Raw genomic sequence first — 25,665 nt, 5'->3', positions numbered from 1 at the left:
AACAGGCCCATTTGTGTGGCAGATCTGGTGTGGCCGTTGTTGATGAAGGACAACGTGGAAAATTTGTCAGCGGAAATCAGGACTCCGCTGCTGAAGGGTGCACACACACACACACATATATACACACACATACAAGTATACCACAGCATTGGCTCTTTCACACACACACAAACAAACACACACACTTGCCCCAGGCTTATTACAGCAGCACATCACATTACTGCTGCAATTTTTAAAAGAAAAAAGAAAAGCATGCATGGGGGTGGGACTTAGTGACCTAGAAATCATGAGCGTAGCATTGGATCGTTATTCGCTTTGATGTGTGACTGTGTGCGCCTACATTGTAGATCATTGCCAAGTGGCTGCAACATGGAGCTCTCTCTCTCTCTCTCTCTCTCTCTCTCTCTCTCTCTCTCTCTCTCTCTCTCTCTTTCTCTCTCTCTCTATGACAGTTATGTAAAAGGCCTCATTTCATGAACACAAAAGCACATAGGAAAGACAAGACTTCTGCTCAGATGATTCAAAAAGCAGATCAGATTAGTCTTTTTCAATGCCACATTTGAACCATAAACAAGCTTGTTCATATTGTTGTCGCACTGTCTGCCTTATTCATTTGAATAATTTAATCATCACTTGTATTATTGCTCTTGCAGAGGTTATAACAAAGCCCTAACACTAAATATTTAAATCCTGTGTGTAACTAGTCCCTCGGCGTTTGTGCTTTATGATGCTTAAATCATAACCTGTTTAAAAAAGTCGAAAATAAAAAATAATCTCTCATAATTTGCTCACCCCCTTGACATCCCAGATACATACTGCATACACTGTCAGTACGGTACCTTTTAAAATGTCCTAATATTAGTGATGGTCGTTTTCGAAGCACTTGAAACATTTACGAATCTTTTGTTTCGAATCAATGGTTCGGAGCTTGTTTCAAACTGGCCCAAGTCACGTGATTTTAGCAAACGAGGCTTCATTACGTCATAACTGTTTCGAAACGTTTCGCAAATCCGATGGTTCACCACTAGGGGGAGTTGATCACATGACCAGTGTCTAATATGTTTCGGTGAACTCGGGTCAGTTTTATTATAAAAGTTCATAAAACATGTATCCTTCTGACTAATAACACTGCCATTTTGTCTATTTATTGTTTATAGACAGATTTAATGACAAAAATGTGCATAATTAAAAGGGTAGTTAGATTTAATCATTTGTTTGCCCTAAATAAAACTAAAAACACATAATACACTTTTAATTATGTCTTAATTAAGTTAAATAATTTTTTTATTTAACATATTTTAATAAAAATCTTGCTATTATTTTGTAAAAAAAAGTGTAAAATGTTTGGCCATATCTGCTTTACACTATTTTGACCAGCAGGGGTCGCCAGCGTGTGTGGTGTTTCGAACTGCTTCGAAAAACTGAATCAATTTTCGAAGCAATTGGTTCAATTGATTCGAAGCTTCGAAAAGCTTCGTTTCTCCCATCACTACCTAATATGTACCATTTAGCGTTTAGCATTTACTGTACCTTTGAGGTACCAGTATGTACAGTCGTTTGCAAAAGATTGTGCACCCCTGACAATTTCCATGATTTTCATTTATAAATATTAGGGTTTGAATCAGGGGCCCGTACCATGAAAATGGTTAAACAAACTCAGGGTTACAGGATTAGTTTCAGGTTGACAAAACCAAGCCAATGTGCAGGCCTTGTTGGTAAAAGCTATTTTCATGGTACCCAAAACCCAGGATTTGCACAAACTAATCCTAAACAAAGCTGGCTAACCAACTAAACCAGCTTCATGGTATAGGCCCCAGCAATTTCATATTGATCTATCAAATAACTGAAGGATTCAGTGAAATTGAAAAAAAAAGGTTTATTGGATTAACAAAAAATTAGCAATATGCATCAAAACGAAATTTTACAGGTGGGCACCCCAACAGAAAAATCACATTAATATTTAGTAGAGCCTCCTTTAGCAGAAAGGACGCTGCCTATAGCCTGTAATAAGTGTCTGGATGAATGTATTTTGGATCACACAAACATCTCCAGTTCAATTACTGTACGTTCACAACGCCGCTGACTTGAGCCTCCAAAAAACCTCAAAAAAAAAAAAAAAAACGGGAAAGCTTGTTGATGCTTTGGTCTGTTTTCTCTGAAATTATGTTTTGGTAACAAAAAGTTTATATCGTATGTTTCTCAGGAATTAGCCAGCGAAGAACGTCTAGGCTATATTTTTCTGCCGAACCACGTCATAGATCATTATCATAAAGTTGAGCTTCTTTCAACATTCTGATTGACGCTCTGGTCGCTCAAAATGCCAAAACGTGATGCCGATGGATTTGACGCTCCTTGCAGCTTAGAGAAGCCAGCTTCCATTATAAATGAATGACTTCCGGTAACTTTGGAAGCTCAAGTTGGTGGTGGTGTGAACGTAGAGTAAGGTAGCTGTTGATGGTTGCCGAGCATGGACAGCCCGCTTTAAATCACCCCACAGATGTTTAATGATATCTAGGTCTGGGGACCGGGATGACCATTCCAGAACATATCAGCATGTACTTATTCCTCTGCATAAATGCCTGAGTAGATTTCGAGCAGTTTATGGGGTCGTTGTCTTGTTGAAATATACTTCAACTTTGTGACTGATTTCTCAACATTATTCTCAATTGAGTGGAATCCATGCTGCCCTCAATTTTAAACAGATTTCCAATTTTACTGTGGGTAGCAAGTGTTTTTCTTGAAACACTTTAAGAAAATGCGTAACACTCCTTGTTATGACCAAATAACTCAATCTTTGTTTCAACCAAAATGAAGCTGGCTTGTCCAAACCTCAAGCGACTCCGTTTGTGGCGTGTGTGCAGAAAAGGCTTCTTTGGCATCAAAGCACACTGAATTTATTGAACCATGCACGGTGACACCATCTGCAGCAAGTTGATGTAGGTCTTTGGAGATGGTCTGTGGGCTGTTTTTGACCGTTCTCACCATCCTTTGCCTCTCCAATATTTCAAGTGGCCTGCTGCTTCTGGCCTTAACAAGAACTGTGCCTGTGGTCTTCAATTCCCCACTATGTTCCTTACAGTGAACAATGACAGCTTATATCTCTGCCATAACTTTTTGTAGCCTTCCCCTAAACCATAATGTTGAACAATCTTTGTTTTCAGGTCATTTGAGAGTTGTTTTGAGGCCTCCATGTTGCCACTCTTCAATGGACAGTCAAAGAGAACAACAACTTGCAATTGGGCACCTTAAATACATTTTCTTATGATTGGATGCACCTGTCTATGGCTTAATGAGCTCACCAAACCAATTGTGTTTTCTAATTAATCAGTGCTAAGTAGTTACAGGTATTCAAATCAACAAAATGACAAGGGTGCCCAAATTTATGCACCTTCGAGACTAAACAAGCCATAAGCAATTAAAAATGTTAATAACTTCACGTTAACACGCAAATAACTTCAGATCTCATTGGTTCTTGCGCGTCTCATTTCAAAATATCACATTATCGCTATGATACATTCAAGACTCAACAAGATTTCATTTTTGGTTTCAAGTTTTCTAATATCCCATTAATAGGGACGCATTGACCCAATACCTGGGATTGGTACCAGGGCAGATGCGGCCCTTTTTAAATGGATCTGATAAGGTGCAGTACTGTCAAGCTATAAAAAGACAACTATTATATAAAATCACCATAAACGTTTTCATCCCCTATAGACGGTTTCATCAGACCCACGTGCATTGTAGCGGTTACACATCTGGGCTGGTGGCTAAACTGAACTCTGGAACGAATACCAAATAACAAATGTGTTGGTTTCAAAAGACGACGGGAGACAGTGATGTAAAGGGAGGTTTGGCGTTCGATCTCTAGTTAAGATTGTATACATTATTATTAAGGGTGTCAAGGGTGTCGTTGATGCTGCCACGCCCCCATGTTACGTCTGGTTGGCTTGCCAAGCGGGAAAAAAACACATCTGTTTAGTGCTGCTAGTCAACCTCCTCTTAACTTCACTAGCTACAGCCAGTTAAAAGATAGCATGGCAGATGCAGGAGACACCACGCGAGCTGCTCTTTAAATGGGAAACAAATAAACAGCAAGCACCTACCGCCTTCAGCTGAACTTTATCAGATCAGAGCACGCGTGCAGAGTAGAACGGTGTCTGTGACAGGATCTTTAATTTCTCTAAACTGAGATCTGATTAAATTTTAGAAAAACTTATTTCAGTTGCTTAAGAGTTATGAAAACAGCATTTAAACATGACTTATTGGGGTATAGTTTCACAAGCTCGTCTGACGGTAATAAAAGCACGTTTTTACTGCGCACTACTAACATGGTAGGGCATCTCCGGGTTCAAGGTCAGATATTATATTTCATAATAGTCTAAAAATGGCATCGCATCTTTTTGTGCTTTAAAAAATGTCAAATTGAGAATCCAACCGAATCATGACATTAGAATAATAATAATTTAAAAAAAATAATAATCGAATTGAGCATTTGAAGAATCATGACACCCCTAATTGTTAAATACTGTAGTACACATTTTTACACAGTAACGTATACCTTTTTTGATACGGTTTAGCTATGATTTGAACTAAGGTAATCTACATGTTGTTTATTTTGCTTGGACTCTAAAATAAATGTTGTTATTGATTCTATGCAACGTTTACCGCAAGTAACGTGTGTTTCACAAATGGCTACAGTATATAGAAAATCTGAAAGGTGTGGTTTTCGATTGGGTTAAAGAACTGGAGTAGCAGACTGAATAAAATTGCGCCATTCACACACAATAACTGTAATAAGGAGAAACATCTGAGCAATAAAATATTCCTCTGTGCCAAAACTCCATTAGGTCTCTTTAACTCCGAAAGAGCAGCATTAAATGTTCTTGTGGGAAGTCTACAGCAAACCAACTACAGCACATACACAGGTGTGTAAGAAGAGCCTCTTAAAGGTACAGTACATCAGACTCTTAGCTCAACAGTATGCAGATTAAACGACGATGAACTCAACTGAGCATGTTGGAGAAACATCTATTGTTAGATGAACTGTATGACAAGACAGCAAGGCAAAAAGTGCCATGAGTAAAGCCACTGAGTGTGTGTTTATGTGTGTTGGTGTGTGTGTGATGCTGATGCTGGCTGAAATTGCATTTTTTCTCATTACACTTACACTGATAACAGGCTTGCTGCCGTTTCTATGGCAACTATAGATCCCTCAAGCTGTGCCGTGCTGAAGGATCTAGAAAACAGTGGATAGGGCAGACACACAAACACACACGGATGTGCAAATATAAATCTTATGTACTCTTAACTGAGCTCTATCGAGTTTCACATTTATGTGTTTCGTTACTGACCAGATTGACATCCACTGTCAGAAAAAAGGTTTACAACTGTGCCTTTTCTATGGGGTGATACCTTCAAAGGGTTAATTTTTGTACCTTTGTGGGTATACAACACATTGAATTTTGTACCTTTTTGTGTACAGTATTATAACCTAAGGACCTATTGTGTACCAGTTAAATGTTAGGGGTACAAACCATTTAACTGTACCTTTAAAGGTTCAAAAAAGATCCTTAACTCTTTCACCGCCATTGACGAGATATCTCGTCAATTAAGAGAAAACGCTTCCCCGCCAATGACGAGATTTTCCGTCTTTCCGCAATACCGCTATTATCCACCAGGTGGCAACTTTTTAAACCCGGAAGTATTGCCCTATGGCAAGCGGCTGCATGTCCGTGTTTGTTTTAAAGATCGCTCTGAATGGGATCTCTATGAAAAGTCCGTCACAAAAATGGAATTATCTCTGCTTTTTACTCAAAATGTGGTGTTTTTGCAGAAACTTACTCATATTCAAAAGCTGATTACAAAAGAACCACTTTTTTTTTGAAAGCAGAGGGTCTGTTCTTTCATTTGGTATATTGTATGTTAATATATTTAAAGAAGAACATTTTCTGGAAGGCATTAAACTTTGGTGAAAATCATGAAAAACGCTGGCGCTGGCTGGCAACTTTTTTTAAAAAAACGCTGGCGGTGAAAGAGTTAAGAGAAAATGCTTTCCTGCCAATGACGAGTTTTTCCGGCAATCCATATTTCCGCTATTATCACACTAGGTGGAATTAAACTTTTGTGAAATCCATAAAAAGTGCTGGCGCTGGTTGGCAACTTAAAAACAACTGTCAGGGAAAGAGTTAAGCTACAGTAGTGTACCCAAAAAGGTACAACATTGTTTTATGTTTTATATACCTGTAATGTTGCGTTTACACCAGCCGGGGTAAAAACGCACTATTCGCGCGTAGTTGAACGCTTGAACATTTGAGTTTACTCGCTTCATTTGCGCGTGAAATTCTAGTCATTCGAGACATTCACGTGGAAATCCGCATCATGGGAGGGGCTTTTGCGACTCTGCTGAGACTCCGCTCGCTTCCTGTAATCTCGTCACTACTACAAGGTCCTGATTGGTTAACGTGGCGTAAAAAATCCACAGAAGTTCAGATTTTTCAACTTGCGTGTTTACCGTGGCAACGCTCAATTTGCGTGGAACACGTAACGCGACGCAGGATGCCTAATTGCGTCTTTGCATTGACTTAGCATGTAAATCACTCGCGCTTGCCGCCTCTACCGCGGCTGGTGTAAACGCAGCATAAAGGTACAAAACGAAACCGTATGGTACCACCTCAGAGACAGTAAACAATACTTCTATTAATATTAGTTCATATTAATTTCATCACATACTAATACAGTTTTAAATCAAAACTGCATGTATACAATAATTAATGCACTAACACGAACAATTGTATGTACATTAAAGGTGGTGTGTGTACATTTTAGCAGCATTAAGTGGTGAGATTGCGAGTTGCAACCAATGGCATACCCCTGAATTTCAAAACACATATGGTAGCTTCCACAGGAAAAACATGTCGTCATCTCAAACAACATAGGGACGAAACACGCTATGTAGATCAGTTTTGTCTGTTTAGGGCTACTGTAGAAACATGACGGCGCCTTCCATGTAAAAGAACCAGCTTGTATGGAGATAAAAATGGCCAATTCAAAAACAATACATTTCATTATGAAAGGTTATTATACACCACTGATAAGATAGTTATGTATATTATATTGCATTTCTGTCGAGAGATTCCCCTAAAAGTTACACAACGCACCTTTAACTATCGTTAATAAATGTTGATAAACTATATTGCTCATTATTCATGTTAGTTAATATTTACTAACGTTAAAGTCCCTTGAAAGTCAATTTTGAAAATTGGAAATGGTAAACGTTAGAAATGTTAGAAACGGCAGGCTTCCCGAGAGTGGGTGGGGTTTCAGCACAAACAGCGGACCCGCCCCCAGTGTTTGAGAGCAGAGAATCCTGCATGTTTATTCGAGATTTTGAGAAGTTATTTTATTTATTTGGCTTTTTTAATCATTCAAACTTGGCTGGGTGGTTAATATCACGTTTCTGTGGTGTCACAAACTCAGAACATATTTAATACTTTAATACAGGGACTTATTAACAAATACAACCTTGTAAAGTGTTACTGTGTAATGTAAACACATTATTTAAAATATATGCTGGATATCCAAACGAACAGGTCATCACCAACATACAGTCATCAGTATGTGTGTGTTACCTGGGATCAAACCCATGACCTTTGTGATACTTACACAAAGCTGTAACTTTGTTTAAAATCAATTTACCTACATTTATTTAAACACTTAAATTTTACTAAAGAGTACTCAACATCTCCAGATGCACAATGCAGGTTTATGAAGTGAAACTAAGTCTTGTTTTATACTGTACGCAAAGCCCAACACCCAAGTGTTTCTGTTAATTCCGATTAAAGGAATTAAAGACGAACAAGCTTGGATAACCAAGTCAATGAAGTCCATGCCTCCCTTGCTCCATTGTTCCTTAATTTCCCTAAATGTATGCCGACTGTGTGTCCACATTTGTTTTTCTTGTTATCGCTGTTCCGTCCTGTGAATTGGCCCCGCGGGGATTCATAAGCTTTGACCTAAACCGAATTAAAGAGAGTCGAGCTAAATTGGATGAAATCAAAGCAAATCAAATCAAATGGGGCTGAATTCGATTAACCAAAATTAAAGTGAGCTCAATCGATTTTGAATGAATTGAACCAAACTCATCAAAGTAAATTCTCGCCAAATTGTCACACTTTAGTGGGAGCAAAATGGCTACATGACAAAAAAACTTTAAGTATTAAGTAACTAAAATTATTACATTGACACATGCAAACATATTTACAACGTACATTCTTGCATGGTGTTTAAATGTTTTATGTAATGTAATGACTCTAAACCCTCATAAACATCATACATTCCTCCTAATGGATAAAATGAAGGAACCAGTTGTCTCAAATTTTATTTATATCTGTAACTACTTGTGGGTCTCAGATATATATCCTTAGACCAAGAGATTTTACAAATGTCTTTATTAATGTCTCAAATCCTGATGTCATTTTGAGATCATGTTATAGTTATTTTTATTAATGTTATTGCTTTTGTTTTTAATAATTTTTACTTCTTGTATTTTCCGGTGTATTGTGATTCAATGTACAGCACTTTGAGAAGCTGCTTTTAAAAGCGCTTTATACAAATAAAGTTTATTATTATTATTATTAGAGTTTTAAGAAGAGATGTCAACAATATCACAAACTGAGATTTCATTATGAACTTAAACATTTTTCATTAAATCCATCCATTTTACCTGCTTGTTTAAGCTATATAATTTACATTAACTTTACAGCTGTCAATCGATTAAAATATTTATCTAGATTAATCGCATGATTGTCACGAGTTAACTCGTGATTAATTGCAACTTAATTGCACATTTTTATCCGTTCTATATTTTACTTAAATTAACACAAGTTTTTTTAAACTTTAATCAACGTGGGCGTGGACAGATAGGGATGATTTATGCAAATTTATGTTTACTATTAGTAAAAGAGTCTGCAAAAATAATTTAGAAAAAATCCAGTTAAAGGTTCAAAAAACTAAATCACAGAATCCATACCTTAAAATCATCACTGATAAAACTAATAGATTTCGCACACACAAAGTCAAAAGCAATATTAATATATGTTAACCTTTTTGTTTCTTTTATTGATTGATTGACATTGAGACAGAGACACTTTTAAGATCTACTGTAATGCAAGGATCTCATATAGTGTTACACATTATACCAAACATTTACTTAAGACTTGACAGATTATATTCTTGTCAAAACAGATAATTTGTAACTGTAATTCTGTCTTTATATGCATATATCAGTGTTGCGCGCCTGTGTGCATGTTTCAGATGTGCCTGTCAATGCGAGAAAGATCGTTTTCAAGTCTTGTTGCTCTTAATAACTCTTTAAATATCAATCAGATCCCATACTTTATCTCTCTTAAAAACTATTTTAACATCAAGCAAGTTCTGTATTTTATTTTCTAATTCCTGCAGGTTTTAAAACCGAAACCAAAATCTCACATCCTTTATAGGGTCATTCTACAAAAAAGGTGAAAATGCTTGTCTCTTGCTTTTGCAGACCCCTTAATCATTTACTTTGACCCAATAATCCCATAATGATATATATTTAATAAATATAGACTGTCCTTAAAATGATGAGAAAGTTTATTTATTTAATTTTCTATTTTTTTTTTCTTTTTTAAACTTTTTTTTTAAATGTCTGGTCCTGAAAATTGCCCTGTCCCTTTGATCATACATAGAAGTTGAACTGTGTACTTATTATTTAAAACCATGTTTTTTATAAAACAAATCTAATTTACATTTACCTTTAACCCTGTATGAATTTACTACAACACTGAAATGGTAAAAATACACTATTAATATGTATAATATAAAAAAAATTTGTGACCCAAAGCACTTTAATTTTATAACAATGCATCAGCTCTTTGAGTTTTTTCCTGGGTCAAGAGGTCAGTGGAAGAAGTGCAGTGGAGGAAGGCAAAAGGTTTGTGAGATGTCTTACCTTATTTGTATAAAATATCATGAGATTTTTTGGATGTCATTAGTGTTACTCTTTTTTTATAGCTGGGAGTGTTTAGATCTTTACATAAAAATACATTATACTGAATAAGTATGTGATTGTTACATCTCTGATGAAATGGCACATGGCTAATGGCAGCCATTTTGTTAAAATGTTTGTTTTTTCTGTAAATTGTCATTAGTGTTACCGTCATTGGTGTTACCGTCTTCTCTAATGAGTACTTCCTAAGCACTATTCCTTTAACTGACCAACATAAAAGCATACAAACAAAACAAGATTATCTATTATTATATTCTCATTTTGTCAGGTATTAAAGATACAACATCATGGATTCTTTATTAAAATTTATTAAAAATTAAACATAGATTAAGCTCCCCGTTTTGCGGATTCATAGATTTGACAAGTTAATCAATGCTATTATAGAAGTTTTGGGCGTTTTGAAAGAAGTTCATTTAAACAGATTTCCATCACCCGAATTCCACCTTTTCTGTAGAATGACCCATTAGTTACAGTACACCTTTCAGAAAACGTACAAATAAAGATTATTTTAGACATTTGATGACTATTTACTGTCTAAGGCTGTGTCTTAATGTATCCAACAATGGGCTAGGCCATGGATTAAACATAAATTGCACGTTGCATTTATCGCACGTTAATAAATTAGTGTCGTTAAAATGACTTTACGTTTTTTTGACAGCCCTAATATTAACTCTTTCCCCGCCATTGACGAGATATCTCGTCAATCAAGAGAAAACGCTTCCCCGCCAATGACGAGTATTTCCGTCTTTCCGCAATACCGCTATTATTCACTAGGTGGATAATACGCAACTTTTTAAAACCGGAAGTATTGCCCTATGGCAAGCTGCTGCATGTCCGTGTCTGTTTTAAAGATCGCTCTGAATGGGATCTCTATGAAAAGTCCGTCACAAAAATTTAATACTCTCAGCTTTTTGCTCAAAATGTGGTGTTTTTGCAGAAACCTACCCATATTCAAAAGCTGATTACAAAAGTTCTACTGAAGGTAGGATGAAACGTTTTTTTTTTTTTTGTTTGAAAGCAGAGGGTCTGTTCTTTCATTTGGCATATTGTATGTTTATATATTTGAAAAGGAACATTTTCTGGAAGGCATTAAACTTTTGTGAAAATCATGAAAAACGCTGCCGCTGGCTGGCAACTTTTTTGTTAAAAAGCTGGCGGTGAAAGAGTTAATAATTCGTCAAAAACATTTAAGATATTTTAGGAGAAACATCTGAGACAAGGCACTACTAACAACTGAGGACTTTTATAAAATCTTTAATATTCATCATTATTCAATAATTGTGCTGCAGTGTCTGAAAGTTTGCAAATGACATTTTAATAATAATCCAGAATTTGCTATTGACACCAAAACATGTTTCAGCTAATTTCTAAAGTCTCACATTTGATTTGGAATGAAAGCAACTGTCCAATAATGACTTGACTATGAATGCAAAAGAAGTAAAGCTCACTGTATTATCCCAACCTCCTCTGAACCCCTGTGGCCTGGAGCCCATCTTCAACAGACACTTAATGGAGATGCAGGACCTTTGCTGGCCCATCCGTGGCCTTCTCTTCAACACACGCACACATATGAACGCATACACGCTCGGGGCTTTCAACGTGACCCCAGTCGCCCTGTTTGCGTATTCAATTTCTCTCTATTTTCTCTCTGCCTTTCCTCTGAACTCAACGCGCCTGACATATTCCTGCACATATTACTCTATTCATCTTCTAGCTCTCTCTTTATTTATATTCTTCTTGCTCTCTCTCTCTTTCTCTCTCTTGCATTCTAGACTTCTCTCTGATAAATACCCTAGTTATGAATTATATTGTAGTTTGTACGGGTGAACCAACCAGAGCGCAATAATTTCTCATAGCACAACAATATAATCTGACAACCCGAACGAGCCCTTAAATAAAGGAAACTAAGGCAGCGGCACCCATACGGCATAAATTTTTCTGAAGCGTTTCAGTTGAATCATCTGAATTCATAGGAAATCGTTGAATTGTACAAGGGGGCTGACTTACTCACACTGGTGATAACAATACAACACGCATTAATCAATATTAGTGAACATCTAAACGATTGATTGCACGCTCGATTTATCCATTACGCATTCGTTCTTGTTACTCGATTCTTCCTGGATGTATTAGTTTAATCCGGCAGTTGGGAAAGGATAAGCAAGTCCGAGTCTCATCTCAGTTGACAGGACATTTGATGTGTAGACTCACAAATGCCAAGAATTTTCTTACATTTGCAAGCTGCAATGTGATTGGCTGGCTTTTCACAGTTTCTGGGAGTCAAGATACATAGGTTTAAATCAGTCAACTGGGAAACGAAATAGTCTTTATACCATAGTGCTGTGCAATATACCGAAAAGCCAAGAATACAACAAATGGCGATATCGCACCGATATGCAAAAATTGAATGACTTTAATGTTTCAAAAAATTATATATTGTCAAAGTTTTAGGGCGATGCAGACAGCATAAAGTCTGGTGAGACACAGAGAGAGATGGTTTCTTTAAAAAAAAAATGAATGTGAAACATGTATGCTAATTATATAATTATCCGTATATATTTTAAAGGAGACATTTCACAAAACTTTTTTAAGATGTCAAATACATTTTTTGTGTCCCCAGAGTACGTATGTGAAGTTCTAGCTCAAAATACCATATAGATAATTTATTATAACATATTAAAATTGCCAGTTTGTTGGTGTGAGCAAAAATGTGCCGTTTTATGGAGCGTCCTTTAACATGCAAATGAGCTGATCTCTGCACTAAACTGCAGTGCTGTGGTTGGATAGTGCAGATTAAGGGGCGGTATTATCCCCTTCTGACATCACAAGGGGAGCCAAATTTCAATTAGATATTTTTTCACATGCTTGCAGAGAATGGTTTACAAAAACTAAGTTACTGGGTTGACCTTTTTCACGTTTTCTAGGTTGATAGAAGCACCGGAGACCAGGCACGTGCACACATAGACATCAAAGGGGGCTTGAGCACCTGCCCTTTTTATTCCTGGAAAGAAAGTGCCCTTTTTTTTCTGGGGAGCTTTTAAAAAAAATAATATGATCTTTATTCATATAACAATGTCTGTCTGTTTCTTGTGTTTTTTACTTGTTGCTTCTTTAATTTAACATGAATTTATTCAGGAATCATTTAAATGAGATTTAAACTCTTATAAAGAAAAATAGCGCTATTTGTGGCACACAAACGGTTAACACATGAGTCCCGCCTCAAAAATTCACATCGCTAATATGATTGGCTTTACCTTTCCTTAGTCCCGCCTCTCTAACGTACTTCGCTTTATGATTGGCTTATCTACACTCGTGCTGCATCATTCGCGCTTCAAGCGCCAAAGCTGCTCAGCCTGAATACGAGACGCGATGTGCATGATTATGCAGGCAGCTACCGGTAAGTGTGTGAGGAAGAAAGCATTCTTATATTAACAGTTTTATGAACAAAATATGGGACACGTTGTTACACATAACGATTCAGGGACATTGTTTTCCATGGCAATCCCATATTAAGCTGAAGGGTTACAAACTTGTAACAGTATAGTGTATAAACAGACTGCTCATAAAATAATAAAAGCACAAACAATAAAATAATTGCTAACTGCAGTAGTAAGCTTTTTTGTTTGCGTTTTTTGCAATGTCTGTTAAATAAGTATAATGTGTTATACTGGAGTGCTGCAGTAGATTGGGAAGAAATCTGATGGTTCAGTATTTTACTTGCCCAGTCTGAATTTTCACTGACATCACAAAAAAAGTAAAATATAAAATACAAATAAAATAGGCCTAATCTATATTTGTTGTTTCTGAACCCTAATAAATATGAAACCTAAGATTAAAGGTGCCATAGGATGTGTTGTCATAATATGTTAAATTGTTCTTTGACAATAACATAGAAGGTATGTTGCTTTATTAAGTGCAAAAATTATCCAGAAACGTTTAACATGTCTATTTACAACCCTAGAATTTGTCATGTTAATTAAATGGTCTATTTTTGCCCTATTTGAAATGGTCATAAATAATAATAATGAGCTCTGCTCTGATTGGCTCTGCTCTGAGGCTCATGCCAGAAGCTCACATTAGTAAACAGACCTTATATTTTGAGCCCTTATCAGACAAAAATACATTTTGAGTAACAACTAACAACTAATCAGCTAAACGCTAGCATATGATATAGCATTTATTGGCATGTAGCGATAACTCAGCAGTCACAACTTTTTTTTAGCATTTTAACAAATTTGTAAATAATGTGTAATTTAATGTTTTCAAAACATGCACATTGTGTAATGGCTTCCTTTGCTGCTCTATAAACCTAGAATACTAAGGAGACCATGGTGTCTGTGTGAACTGATTATTTTGTAGACATCTTTTGAAAATTAAACAATTGCGTGAGTTTGAGGAAGATAAAATTAATTAACTTTTTCAATAATTTTTTTTAAAAAGGATGTCAGAATTATGTTAATATATATACTTTTTGTTTTAAAAAAAAAAAGTAAAAATATCCATAATTATGAAAGGTGCCCTTTATTTCACTTGAGCCCCTGCCCCTCAAAATGTCTGTGCACGTCCCTGCCGGAGACCCAATTATAGCACTTAAACAAAAGTCAGATTTGCATGATATGTCCCCTTTAATATAATTTAAAAAGGTTTTATAGATACAACACGTACGTGAATTAAATGTCGACAAACTAACGCTAATGTTGTAAATAACACTCATTTTTTTGCAAAAAGCATTCGATTGGCTTCACAAGGCGTCAGAAGGTCACCAGGAGTCGTGGGGATTACTTTTGTATTGGATATGTAATACAACGTCAATTATTCCGCTTATACTACGGTTACCACACCTCAAGACACCGATCACATGATTTATTTAAAGGGATTCGTCCAGTTTTTGTACTTAAATCGCTATTGTGAGTAGGAACATTTCTTCCGCGTCTCATCCAATGGCTCTTTTGCTTGTTCCGAAATGTCATTTTAAAGCTGGCAATAGAGGCTTGAGCCATTGATGGCATTCGAATGCAGTTATTAATGAAGTTATTAAAAAGAGAGCGAGAGCGACACAGACAGAGAGAAAAAGAAAGAAAGAAATAAAGAGAGAGAGAGAGAGAGAGAGAGAGAGAGAGCAAGAAAAAAAGGGTGAGCGAGCAAGCAAGCAAGACAGAGGCTTACATTACTTCAGTGCATCTCTAAACAGCGCTGTTATTGCCTCGGAAAATCGTCTGTCATGTTGTTTTTGTTAGTCCGTTATTATTAACTATGCGAAGTGATATGGAACTGTAATGCGGTCAAGAGAGCTGCCTGGAACTACGTTCGCCGTGCATTTCCCAGAAAATAATTGCACACCTCAGAACGTTCATCAGCCAATCAAGCATTCAACGGACCTGTAGTATAAATCTGCTTTGTGAACTCTTAAAGTGGTTGAAACCAGAGATATTATATGAATCACAAAGCACTGGGGTTTCTACAGAACATATTTTTTTTATCGTTCAACTGAAGAAAAAATGTCACCAACATATCGGATGGAGGTGAGTTAATAAATATAACATTTTCATTTTTGGGTGAACTATCCCTTTCAGGATTTATAGTAAACCAATTAACAGCACCTTTTTCTGATGAAATTCAGATTTCTTTTACAGTAAATCATCTGCAATTTACTGTATATATACTTCAGAAAAAAGAGAACAGTGAAACTCAGTGGGCCAGAACAAGCCAGTGACTTCTGTTTCTAAACCAGTTCAAGTGTCACATGATCGACTGTTATTCCACCGATACCCTGTCTGCCTTCAACTTAGCTCCTGAAATAGTCTCTTCAGACTAAAATTACGCTCTACTGCTCTCTTTTACGATGAATTCACTCCAAACACACATACCGTACACAGAAATACACTTACACATGTCCCTAAGAGTAAAAGCAGCCCCCTTTTTAAGACACCCAGTTTTTAAACCAGGCTACATTCGAGCAGCATTCATAACACACACAAACAACTCTCAGTATGAAAACGATGACTTGCATTATTGTAATTTATTGTGCTACACGCCCCATTAAGACCAGCTGGATGCCTTGACATGAGAATATAAATGATTCACACAAACCTGACAAGAACATGTACAGGTCACATTTCACCAACCCTCCAACCTCATGAAAGATTCAAATGCAATACATTATACTTAGCATTATGAAAATCAAGTTTTCATTTAAAAAACAATTACTTGCATTTGTACCGTGATGTGAAAAATGGTTCCTAGCTGTCACTGGGGCAGTATCCTTTAAAAAGGGCCTAATATGTACTACTTAGGTACAGATATTTGGTACCAATATGTACCTGAGGTACTAACATGAACTCTTTAAATGAAAAGGTGTATTTTTTAAAAAGGGACAGATAGGGACCATTTGCTGACCATTTTTCTGACAGTGTATTAAAGTCGGGGGCATGATTTTTGAGAAACACTTTGGGAGTCGGTCCGACTACCAAAACACAGTGGGGTTGCGTATGTGTCTGGTGTCTGGGTTGCGTATGTGTGGGGCGGGTCTATCAAAAGATGGTCCAGATTCTATTGGGGGAAAAGCATGTTTGTTTAGGTGATTTTAAATGTCAACATTGGCTTTTAGAGATCATGTAACCCGCCTTTAATGATTACAATGATTTAAATTGTAAAATATTTAATCATTGTGATTATATATTAATGTGCTGTTTAATATAAGTATACTTTATTTTAAAAGGGTTTAAAGCTATTTTATGCATTCTGACATATTAACACTGTTTAATGCTGCGTACACACAAAACGCTGCATACACAACATCTACTCTAGATTATTTGCAGAATATGCTTGAGTTTGCGTCTATTTGCATCTTTGCATTGACCTTGTATGAAATCGACTTGCGCAAAACATTGAATTCGCGTTTGGTGTGCACTCCCCATAAGAGTTGGATTCCTCGTGCTAAACATACTGTAGACAAAGTGTCAAAAAAGCAGTTGAAGTATTTCTGTGCCGAATGCACTTCGCCAGGTTAGGGAAAGTTTTTTCGAACATAAAAGAATCAGACATAACAATCTTGCTTTATTTCTAGGTGAAGTACAATTTCAGTGCATGAAGTACAGTAGAAGTCCTTATATGGGCACTTCAACCCGAATAGCGCATGCACCCAACAACCAAGAGCTGACACCAAATCAACTTCATCAAAAAAGTTGTTTGTGAGGGAAATTCAAGCTTGTTCAGCTTCCCAATGAACCCATTATGGAAACCATGGATATAGTTTGTATATCCGGGGGAGCAGTGAAGTTGTACGTGTGTGTGTTTGTTTAGAGATGGATTTTATTAAAATGGGGCGGTCCCAACTGGATTGTGAATTGCAGACTGTAAGTAAAACTGCATTAAATGTCTGCGTTTTGTTGGCAATCTTGCGCAAGTAAACGTTAACAAACATGAAGTGAAACATAAGTTATCCAGAGATAGTTGAATAATGTTTTGCTTGCTCGTGACTTTCTCCTCCCGCAGTACGACTCCAGGAGCTCAGGTTTATTTTAAATCTGATAAAAATAAAGACTATAAAGGATATAATACTACTGTATAGGTCAGTGGTCTCCAACATGGTGCCCGCATGGAGTCTGTGAGTTGCCCGCCAAAGCACATTCTATTAATAGCATCAATTATAATATTTCTTAGATATTTTTATATTGGCTTGGCTTCTTTTATGTATGTTAACAATTTCAACCATGATAAAACATATCAACAAGTAAAATAAAATAAAATCAACAAGAAAAAAAACTAAATTGCATAGACAAAAAATAAAAAAGTAGCCCTCCAGATGGTTTTATCCCTTGTCGTAGCCAGTGTTGGGGAAAGTTACTTTTAAAAGTAATGCATTAATATATTAAGTTACTCCCCAAAAAAGTAACTAATTGCGTTACTTACTGTATTTTTCAAACTAAAAGCCGCGTTTTTTTCATAACTTGGCTGATGCTGCGTCTTATAGTCAGGTGAGCCTTGTAAGTCAGTATGAATTAATTTTGACATTTATGAGGCAAGAGACATCATTACCGTCTACAGCCGCAAGAGTCCGCTATATGCTGCTTCTGTATTTATGTAATTCAATGGATTCAGTGATGCGGAATGGCAAGTATGCGAACGTCACGTTAGTTGGCTTGTTCGGTTAATTTAGCCTATTCAACCTTCCAGGTAAGTTCTGTATGCTATGGTTTATCGTTAAAATAACTGATAATATTACTTTAAAGGTGCACTCTGTAATTTTTAGAAGGATCTCTTGACAGAAATGCAAAATAATATACAAAACTAAATTATCAGGGGTGTATAAAGACCTTATATAATGAACCGTTATGTATTTATTGCCTTAGAATGAGACGTTTTATCTACATACACAGAGGGTCCCCTTACATGGAAGCCGCCATTTTGTGCAGCCATGTTTCTACAGAAACCCTTAACAGACAAACTTTTTTACTAAGTTGTCTCCAACGATGACATGTTTGTCCGGTGGTGGCTACCGTAGCTTCTCTATGTGTTTCAAAAGCAAGGGGTGAGCAGTGGACTAAGCCGTTGGTTGCAATTCACAACCTCACCACTAGATGCCGCTAAAATTTACACACTGCACCTTTAACGTACAGACATCTATTCAGCCTGCTATTCTGTCCGCTATTGTTTAGTTGAATAACTTGCCTTTCCAGATTAAATGTCTGTTCTTCGGCTTGGATTTTGTGAAATAATTTTCTAAATAAACGCGACATAGTCCACTGCAACTTATATATGTTTTTTCGTCTTAATGACACATTTTTGAATGATGCGGCTTTTACTCCGGTGCGGCTTATAGTCCGAAAAATACGATAGTTACTTTTCATAGAAAGTAATGCTTACGTTACTTTTAAGTTACTTTTGCGTTACTTTTTCTTATTTGACTGAGGCTTTATCTCTTTATGCATTGCTGGTGTTTTTGACTGAGAAGATCTGCATTTAAAAAATTGCATTCTCCATCACAAAAATGTCAAGCTCTGGCCTGCCATCGCCGTTTCTGACTCAAACTGTTCCCGCTCATGCACGCACGCATAGTAATTCTACATGACTACGTTCAGTTTAATACCTTACATAATTTTTTAAAAATATAATAAATTAAAATGAAAAGTAACTTGTGTTACTTATTTTAAAATGTAACTCAAAATATTAATGTGTACATTTATAAAGTAATGCGTTACTTTACTCGTTACTTTATTACGCAATGCATGTTAATTGTAATTGTAAACACTGGTCATAGCCCCATGCTCGCAAAAAGGTTGGAGACCGCTGCTTTAGACGGTTTCATTGGAAGCACGTGATACACGTCTGGATCCGAACCTTACTTCCGGTTTCGTTTTTTTAATGCTCTGACTAATTGCTAAACGGATCTCTTGAACAAATGCCTCGTCGAAAATAACAAATGTTTTGGTTTCCTCTGTAATCTATATGTTGTTTTTTTGCTTGTGATGTGAGCATCCGTGTATGCACATGTGCAGCAGTTCCAGCTCCGTATCTGTATTGTTGTTCTTCTGCATTCATGCGTGCGAGTCACCAAGGTTAATGTTTATAACCTTTACATTAATCTACTAGCATTCCTCACCATCGGCCTGGCTTCCGGCAGCTGGCCCCTGGCAGTTAAAGACCCTATGGGAGCAAATGAACGTGCATCCACACATCTGCTCATGACAGTTTATCTTGTGTACACGTGTTTGTGCGAGAGCCAAACAAACCTTAAAGCACACCTACCATTAACACGCACAAATACACCGTATTTCCCTACAGACAAGCAGCACGGAGGTGAAACAAATCACATTCTTAATATCAAAACGCTTGTTCTAGAAAAAAAAACAGCGCTTAAAAGAGATCTAATGGAGAAATTTGACCCTGTATGTGAAATTCAAGCTGAAGTTTTATAATGTAAGTATGATATTAGTAAAGTAGACATGGATTTCAGTCTTTGACATGATCTTACTAAGTCAACATTAAAGATATCAACAGTAAAAAAAAAATACTTGAGAATTGTCCTCATATTACTACATTAACTTTACAGCTCCATATTGTAAGTGTCTTGTTAATAATGGTTAGCCAATAGTGCTATTAAGACATTGCTGTCTTTTATGACTATGCACCTTTGTGAAAGTGGGTCCTCTGCACTTTAGCACAAACAAAAACTCTATAGACTGTGTGCAAAATGACTTAAAAACAAAAAAAATCCCTCAATGCAAACACATTTTACAAAGATATGAAATTCTCCTCAAACCGTACTTTGCATTTTTTTATCAATTATATTGTTTTGTGAAATAAAAGCCCTCTGATACAAGGCATTCAATGGTGTAGGTGTATTCCTCGTGGAAAAGAAAAAATTACACTCACCTAAAGGATTATTAGGAACACCATACTAATACTGTGTTTGACCCCCTTTCTCCTTCAGAACTGCCTTAATTCTACGTGGCATTAATTCAACAAGGTGCTGAAAGCATTCTTTAGAAATGTTGGGCCAAATTGATAGGATAGCATCTTGCAGTTGATGGAGATTGTCATGATCAAGAAACCAAATTGCATTATCCTGCTGGAAGTAGCCATCAGAGGATGTGTACATAGTGGTCATAAAGGGATGGACATGGTCAGAAACAATGCTCAGGTAGGCCGTGGCATTTTAACGATGCCCAATTGGCACTAAGGGGCCTAAAGTGTGCCAAGAAAACATCCCCCACACCATTACACCATTGCATTAATCAGAAAGTGAACAGGTGTTCCTAATAATCCTTTAGGTGAGCGTATATATATTTGTATAAGTGCTACACGTAACTGCATGTGTCTTCATAGTTCTGCAATTAAACAACATTATATTTGCAAGAGAAAACATACAAAATGTATGTGGGTCATGATAATGAACTTACAATTGAAACAGTAAAGAGCCAAGTCATGACAAAATATGTGACACGTTCTTTGTTCATAATCAACCACACAAACTACTGCAAACTACTGACCAGGATCTTACAGAAATGACATGTAACGTTTAATGTTAAAGGGACGTTTCAGCTCCTTTTATCCATCAAAAGAACGTTGAAAAAAATATACACACTTTCACTACCTTGGTTGCCTTGTTTGAGCTTATAAAGCCTGGATGGTATGAACAGTTTGACCCCATGCTGCGCGCGCACTCGATAGTCATTCAATGTTTACAAACCTTGAAGGGGTCTATAAAAAAACTGTGTTTCAGCTCATGTAAGATTGATTTTTCTGTGCACCATTTAATCATTAACCTTTGTAAAATAGGGATGTAACGATTCAATCACGATTCAATCGCGGTCCTCATTAAAAATGCCTGTCTGAAATCGATTCTGAATCGCAAGGCTGCGATTCTTTGTTTTATGCACAGCTTGTGCCTGTATTACGGCATTTGGTCAGTAGGAAGTCCTTATCAATCTAAAATCATTATGAGTCGGAGTCGTTTATACTGTGCATTTAAAAAAGCAACACTCGTTAAACAAAATCATTCAGAATATTCTTTATTATCATGAAAATACCTGAAACAATTTGAAGAACAGCGTATAAATATTCATGTGTAGACATTTCCTGGAATAGCGTTTGTAATGCTACTTCTTGTGTGGCACAAAGGGAGTTTCTGCACGGGAGCGCCCCCTGGTGTTCGGATGTGCCAAGATTTCACCGTAATTCATTCAAATTCATTCATTGAGAAAACGCGCATTTGCACGATGAATCGTTACACCCCTATTGTAAAAATATTTAACGTTGATCATAGGCGCAGATTTCTTTTTACGCCGTTGGGTGCTCGGCACGTCACACAGCGCTTGGGTTGCTTAGCAACGGCAGACGCTACGGGAGCGCCCAAGCGCTTTGGAAAGAAGGATGAAAGCTGTAGGGTCCGCATGGTTTTAGATGTGAAATGTAAAGTGTCTCAGCTTATTTGTCGAAGCATTACAGATATCACAACTCCAATCAGAGAGGCTTCTGAATTTCAAAAGCATTTTAATTAAAAATAACTGAGCATATCTGGCGCTTTTTCATGGGTGCTCAGCCATTTTGGTGGGTGTCAAACCCTGAATCAGCGCCTGATGATGTTGATTAGGTGATTTTGCAAATATTGGAAAGATAAATAAAAAAAAAACATGAACTCTGTCTTTTTCTCTCAACAGGTATTGTGTCGGAATATTAAAAACTTGTATATTGGTATAAGCCGCTACTATTGCTTCCCTATGTTTCCTAATCTTTGGATAAAATGTAAATGCGTAAATGTAAATAGCATAAGTGTGATATGTTCTGCATTCGGTCACATTCGTTGCAGGATGTATGAGAATGTTTGTTTACCTCCTGACCAGATTTGTGTCTTATGCATAGCATCAAAATGAAAAACAAGTTTTCCAAATAAAACATTTGCTTGTCAACTGTTTGTGTGAGATATTCCCAAAGCTGATTCATAGGCTAGACCCTTTCTGCCTAAAATAAATAAAGAATAAAAATCTTTCTAGAGAAAGAGAGAAGAGAAAAACAGAGAAAGATAGAGAGAGCAAATGTGACATACCCCAGGTAGAGTCTTCTGTTCATGCAGTGCATTCTGGGCTTTGATGGCTGATTCACGAGCACAGTAGGTGAGAAATGCACAGCCTGTAAAAATGAGACAAGAATTAGATACAGAACTGAACACTTCTACACACATACATTCGCTCTCTCTCTCTCTCTCTCTCTCTCTCTCTCTCTCTCTCTCTCTCTCTCTCTCTCTCTCTCTCTCTCATAACAAACATACACGTTTCTAACAAAGCTTTCGGTTCTGCTTCCATCCAGCCATTTATCACAAACACTCTTTACAAGAGACAAAAGTAAAGTTGTAAACTATTTTCTCATTTAGAGTTTTACAAAATGATTGTTGCATATCTTAGTGCCATAATGTATTGCTATGTGGTTGTTAGGGTGATCTGTGAGAATTTTGCTGTGGTATATGGTCATCCCTGTAGTTGTTAAGGAGTGGGGCTACGTCTGAAACTGCCTACTTCCGTACTATATAGTAGTTAGGGATGTAACGATTCAATCGCGTGTCCAATTAAAAATGCCTGTCTGAAATCGATTCTGAATCGCAAGGCTGCGATTCTGTGTTTAATGCACAGCTTATGCATGTACTACAGCATTTGGTCAGTAGGAAGTCCTTATCAATCTAAAATCATTATTGCTGCGTCCGAAACCGCCTACTTCCATACTATATAGTACGCGAAAAGCAGTAGGCGAGGCGAGTAGTATGTCCGAATACATAGTATTCGAAAAACAGTATGCGAAAAGTACCTGGATGACCTACTACTTCCGGTTAGATTTTGCAGTGTGCATACGATGGACACTTCACTATCCCATGATGCCCCGGGAGAGGAGTTATCCAACGAAGAAGCGACATGACATGACGTGATGACGACGTATTTCACATGATGTAGCAACATGGTGGATGTAGTACGTCCGAATCTCATTCATACTACAAGGATTCATACTATACAGTACCTACCGTTTTAACGGTAAGTAAGTAGGTACTTCATCTCATTCAGTACCTACTGTATGGTATGCGGTTTCGGACGCAGCCTGTGAGTCGGACTCGTTTATAACGTGCATTTAAAAAAGCAACACTCGTTAAATAAAAATCATTCAAAATATTCTTTATTATCATGAAAATACCTGAAACAATTTGAAGAACAGCGATATAAATATTCCTGTAAACATTTCCTGGAATAGCGTTTGTAATGCTACTTCTTCTGTGGCACAAAGGGAGTTTCTGCATGAGAGCGCCCCCTGGCGTTCGGATGTGCTGGGATTTCACTGTAATTCATTCAAATTCATTCATTGAGAAAACGCGCATTTGCACGGTTAATCGTTACACCCCTAATAGTAGGCAAAAAGCAGTAGGTGAGTAGTATGTCTGAATTCATACTATTCCAAAAACAGTAGGCGAAAAGTGCCCGGATGACCTACTACTTCCGGCCTTTACTATCCCATGAGCCTCTGGGATAGGAGTTATCCAACGAAGACGACGACGGAGAGGCGTTGTTTTATTCAAAGATGTCCAAATGCGGGAACTCTATTTAAATCCAAATACATATATCGAACAGCTTTTTGGTTAAATTGCACTAGTTTAACTTCATTCCAGTTAAAGACTAACTTCTTGTTATGATGACGTTTGTCACGTGATGTATCAATATGGCGTATGCAGTATGTCCGAATTCATTCATACTATCCATCAGTGGCGGCTCTTGACTGCTCAACCGAGGGGCGCTAATTCAATGCTCACGTTCACAAAATACACATAAGACACTCCCTTATCAGTAAACTCTGATTACGCATAAGATTACGCGAGCGTCTCTTTTACCATAAACCCTTCAGACACGTCTGCAGCAGGCACTTATTTTGACAAGACACGTGATGCACACAGGATCTCTTGATGCGCATATTTGAATAAAGGAACCACACACGACATGCTACATACATGTTGTGACGAACTTCGCATCGAGCGCCCTCGAAAAAAGAAGTCAATATACTATATACTATATAGTACTTACTGTTTTAACGGTTGATGAGTAGTAATGGCAACTGTCACAGTATGCTATTTCGGTTGCTAAGTGTTTGCTTAAATCAAAAGGGCCTAAGATAATCTAGTTTTAGATGCAACCAGGGACCCTTCAATGTACTCTAAGTCTATGGGATTTATATTAGCCAGTTTTATCGCCCACTAGGTGAAAATCGTAAGTGATGGCTTAGAAAAGTAATGTCTCAACTCTCCTCAACAAGCTGCACAGTTTGATATATCATTCATGTCCACAGTACTAACAGCGCAGAATGAGTTAATACTGTAGTTAGGGTCGGGGGTTGTTCAAATCCATTTGGCAAGTAATGCTTGTCTTAGCACATGATGCTATTCAAGAACTGTGCTATTGATGATTACATTAAAACTCATTAAAGCCAAGGACAGGTTCTTACAGATTTATGTCTGAGAAAAGAAACATGACAGGTGTAACACAGAGAAAATAAAAGATCAAATCTGCTTAAATGTTTGACTTTAATGTCACCAGCATATTAAAATGCTCCATTACTGTGTATAACTAAAACATCTTCACATACAGTAAACAAACATCTCATTATGCGTCCGAATGGGAATAACAAAATCAGTCACATCGGTTCAATTCACACACATATTTGTGACTCTGGACCACAAAACCAGTCATAAGTCGCACTGTATATTTGTAGCAATAGGCAAAATGATCAATTTTATGCCAAAAATAATTAGGATATTAATTAAAGATCAAATTCTATGAAGATATTTTGTACATTTCGTACCGTAAATATATAAAAAATTTATTTATGATTAGTACTATGTGTTGCTAAGCATGTCATTTGGACAACTTTAAAGGCGATTTTCTCAATATTTAGATTTTTTGCATCCTCAGATTCCAGATTTTCAAATAGTTGTATCATGGATGATATTGTCATATCCTAACAAACCATACCTCAATAGAAATCTGTAACGGGGCGTGCTTTGAAGAAAGCGAGTGAGAGGGTGAATCCATTTGCGAAAAGGTTTTATTAGAAAAATCCCAAAAAGGGCCAGCAAACATATCCAGTAAGGG

At 36.9% G+C, this 25,665-nt stretch overlaps 1 protein-coding gene across 2 annotated transcripts in view; it reads right to left on the bottom strand.

The window, feature by feature from the left end:
- LOC129443156 (CUGBP Elav-like family member 5) overlaps positions 1–25,665 on the bottom strand; it is a 264,623-nt gene that overhangs the window by 226,370 nt on the left and 12,588 nt on the right. For both annotated transcript variants that reach the window (XM_055203586.2, XM_055203587.2), the window contains exon 2: positions 22,593–22,675. In XM_055203586.2, the coding sequence (XP_055059561.2) occupies positions 22,593–22,675 (83 nt within the window). The remainder of the gene's footprint in view (positions 1–22,592; positions 22,676–25,665) is intronic.

Source organism: Misgurnus anguillicaudatus, unplaced genomic scaffold, assembly GCF_027580225.2.
Source record: "Misgurnus anguillicaudatus unplaced genomic scaffold, ASM2758022v2 HiC_scaffold_26, whole genome shotgun sequence".
Classification (NCBI taxonomy): domain Eukaryota; kingdom Metazoa; phylum Chordata; class Actinopteri; order Cypriniformes; family Cobitidae; genus Misgurnus; species Misgurnus anguillicaudatus.
Note: the sequence above shows the minus strand (reverse complement) of the source record. Positions and strands in the feature narration are given on the sequence as shown.